Source organism: Carlito syrichta, unplaced genomic scaffold (genome assembly GCF_000164805.1).
Source record: "Carlito syrichta isolate Samal-C Ts95f unplaced genomic scaffold, Tarsius_syrichta-2.0.1 Scaffold297319, whole genome shotgun sequence".
Lineage (NCBI taxonomy): Eukaryota > Metazoa > Chordata > Mammalia > Primates > Tarsiidae > Carlito > Carlito syrichta.
In genome coordinates, this window is record NW_007241415.1 from 71438 (window position 1) to 74829 (window position 3392).

The following is a 3392-nucleotide window of genomic DNA, read 5'->3' on the forward strand; positions in this document are numbered from 1 at the left end:
TTCCGGCTACTCGGAAGGCTGAGGCGGAAGGATCGCCGGAGCCCAGCAGGTCGAGGCTATTGTGGCCGGGAGCAGCCACTGCACTCCAGTCTGGGTGACAGAGTGAAACTCCAACTCAAAAAAAAAAGAAGTGCTGACCATGAGCGGTCTTCTCCATAGGACCGGTTGCTCCTGGGGCAGCCCTTAGAGCTACGTTTCAGATTATCTGTGGAGCCGAATTCCCCCTCAGTCTCGTTCTAGGTGTCCTGAGCATCATCCCCTTATCTATCCCTGGTCTTTGGTCCTTGGCCTTGGTCCCCTTCCACCCCAGCCCCAGGCCCTCCCTGAGCCAAACTCTGTTGCAGATGGTTCTCCAAGATGAAAATTTTGTCAGTAAAGAAGAGTTCCAGGAAGTGGAGAAGAAGCTGGTGGTAAGTCATGGCCTCTGCAGGCTTCTGTTCTTCCCCCATTTCCCAGACTGCCTGTGGTTAGGCAGCGTCCTTGCATATTGGCCTCTGAGAGCCTCCAGCCCCAGTAGCGAGGCCAGAACCTTTCTGTACTCTGGATTCCATGTGCCTGCTGAGAAAAGGGGGCTGGTTAAGGGAGCCTAGGAGACCCAAAGTTGCTTGGGGCAATGAAGTGACTGCTTGCTGCCCCTACAGGAAGAGAAAACTGCCCATGCCAAGACCAAGGTCCTCCTGGCCAAGGAAGAGGAAAAGCTACAGTTTGCCCTTGGGGAGGTGGAGGTGCTGTCCAAGCAGCTGGAGAAAGAGAAGCTGGCCTTTCAAAGAGCGTGAGTGGGCCTCGGTAGGGGTGTAGGGGCCAGGGGTTCTGTCTGCCTGCCAGCCTGCCCACCTTCATCTGTCCCCTCCACTCCAGGCTCTCCAATGTCAAGAGCAAAGTCCTGAAGGAGTCCAGCAAGAAGGACCAGCTCATCACCAAGTGCAATGGTAGGCGGGAGGCCCGCGCTCCCCCCAACGCGTCCATGCATGGGCTCTTTCCAGTGCCTGTGCCAAGGGCAGGGCTTCACTCCAACTTCTGCCCCTGGCTGAGGATACAGGCAGGCCCAAGCGGGTCACACCTTCGAAAAGGACTTCAGGGACCAGGCAGGCCACGGAAATGAGGGAAGCAGTCGGTGTACAATATTCTTCACAGCCATAAAGGAACGGGCTCGCTCCCCTTTTCCTGAAACATACAACTTCCTTAGTCCACCTTTTGTTTTCCCACTTTTTCTTTTTTTGAGTTGGAGTCTTATTCTGTCGCCCAAGCTGGCATGCAGTGGCACAATCATGGCTCACACAGCCTGAAACTCCTGGGCTAAAGTGAGTCTCCTGCTTTAGCATCCTGAGTAGCTGGACTACAGGTACACCACCACACCTGGCTAATTTTTTTTCTTGTAGAGATGAGGTCTTGATATGTTGCCTAGGCTGGTCTTGAACTCCTGGGCTCAATCAGTCCTCCTGCCTCAGCTGCCCAAAGTGCTGGGATTATAGGTATACGCGACTGTGCCCAGCCTGTTTTCTTACTTTCGATGGATATTAGAAATAGTGCACTTTATTCATAACTCTGTTACAAGAGGAACAAAAGGCAAGCATAGTCCTAAGAGCTGACTCTTAGCCTCAGGGTCAGGGACTGAATAGGGAGGGAAGTACAGTAGTGACGTGGAAAGCCAAGTTTCCCCCAGAAAAGTTTAGCCTTCTGTGGGAATGAGGGCCAGGACTGCCAGATCTTTAAAAAAGAAACTGGAAGCCAAAGTTTTGTTTTTTCTTCTTTTTTTTTTTTTTTGAGTCAGAGTCTCTCTGTCTCCCAGGATGAGTGCGGTGGCACACTCACAGCCACTCCAGTGTTGACCTGCTGGGCTCAGGCGATCCTTCCACTTCAGCCTTCCAAGTAACTGGAACTACAGACACATGCCACCACACCCAGCTAATTTTTAAAAAATTTATTGTAGAGATGAAGTCTCACCAAGTTGTCCAGGTTGGTTTTAAAGCCCTGGACTCAGGCAGTCCTCTCACTTCAGCTTCCCAAAGTGCTAGGATTACAGGCTTGAGCCATCACGCCCGGCCTTTTCTTCTTTCTCAGATGGGTTCTCACTATACTGCCCAGCCTAGTCTCAAACTCCTGGGCTCCAGCAATCTTCTCACCTCAGCCTCCTGAGTAGCTGGGATTATAGGTGCACGTCACAGCGCCCAACATAACCAAGTTTTAATGGAAGGCTTTCTGACTTTTTAGTGTTGGCACATGATTTAGAAACTTGAAAAGTATCGAATGGGCCAAGTGAAATATGTGTGTGGGCCACTAGTTTTCAACTCTGCACTATGGAGGTGCCTGTGGCCCACTTGTTGGCTCAGGTGGTGCCGTGAGTCGTGGGGCAAGTCAGCTACCCAGTGTCCCTGTCCCTCAGGAGCCCTGTTCATTTTCCCCTCATCATACTTGAGAAGTAGACGTGAGTTCCACATGCAGCATCTCTTCATTCCCTGCAGCATATCTTGAGTATGCCAGAGCCCAGGCCTAGGGGGTTCAGGATCCCTCTTGGTGGGGCTTCCGTCTGGAGCCTGGGGCACCCTCCCCCGCCCCAATCCAGCCCTCTTTCCCCCGTGAGCACACTCACTGGGAAGATGCCAGCAGACTGACATCTAGATCTGGCTAGCAGGCCGACAGGCCTCAGAGTACTTTGGCCACTGTCTCTGGCTAGGGCCTCCTGGGGTCTAAGAGGTAGTCACAGGGCAACCCCCTCAAGTCCCCTCCCACTGTGGGAGCTTTTCTGTGCTCTTAATAAATCCTGCTTTATTTTGCTTATTTTTTTTTTTTTTTGAGTTGGAGTCTCACTCTGTCACCCAGACTGGAGTGCAGTGGCCGCTCCCAGCCACCGCAGCCTCGACCTGCTGGGCTCCGGCGATCCTTCTGCCTCAGCCTTCCGAGTAGCTGGAACTACAGGCGCACGCTACCACGCCCGGCTAGTTTTTGATTTATTGTAGAGATGAGGTCTCGCCAAGTTGCCCAGGTGGGTCTCGAACCCGTGGGCTCAGGCAATCCACTCACCTCGGCCTCCCAAAGCGCGGGATTACAGGCTGAGCCCCGAGCCCGGCTAAATCCCACTTTAAAAAAAAAGAGGTAGTCACAGCCTCCATACTCAAGGCCACTGGTCTCCTAGTCCTTTCCCTCTTTCTGGGCATCCTGGAAAGAATGAACCAGGGGTTCTTTCCTGGTGGAGCCAGAGACATCCTTCCTGTGGGGCATTTCCCTCCTACAGAGATCAGCCTGCTTGTGGAAGCTCTGTGTCACGTAGACAGGCCCCCTGGCTACCTCCCCCAGCAGGTGCTGAACCCCTCCAGTGGAGCACAAGCCCTCACCTGAGCCCATCTGCTGATCAGACCTTGAGCGGCCGGAGCCTCCCACCTCACCCCACCCCA

General features: G+C 53.4%; 1 protein-coding gene across 1 annotated transcript in view; it reads left to right on the top strand.

The window, feature by feature from the left end:
* Positions 1–3392, top strand: part of SPATA24 (spermatogenesis associated 24) — an 8558-nt gene that overhangs the window by 2881 nt on the left and 2285 nt on the right. Inside the window, exons 3-5 of the mRNA XM_021710691.1 lie at positions 241–410; positions 642–772; positions 859–929. Coding sequence (XP_021566366.1) covers positions 241–410; positions 642–772; positions 859–929 — 372 coding nt within the window. The remainder of the gene's footprint in view (positions 1–240; positions 411–641; positions 773–858; positions 930–3392) is intronic.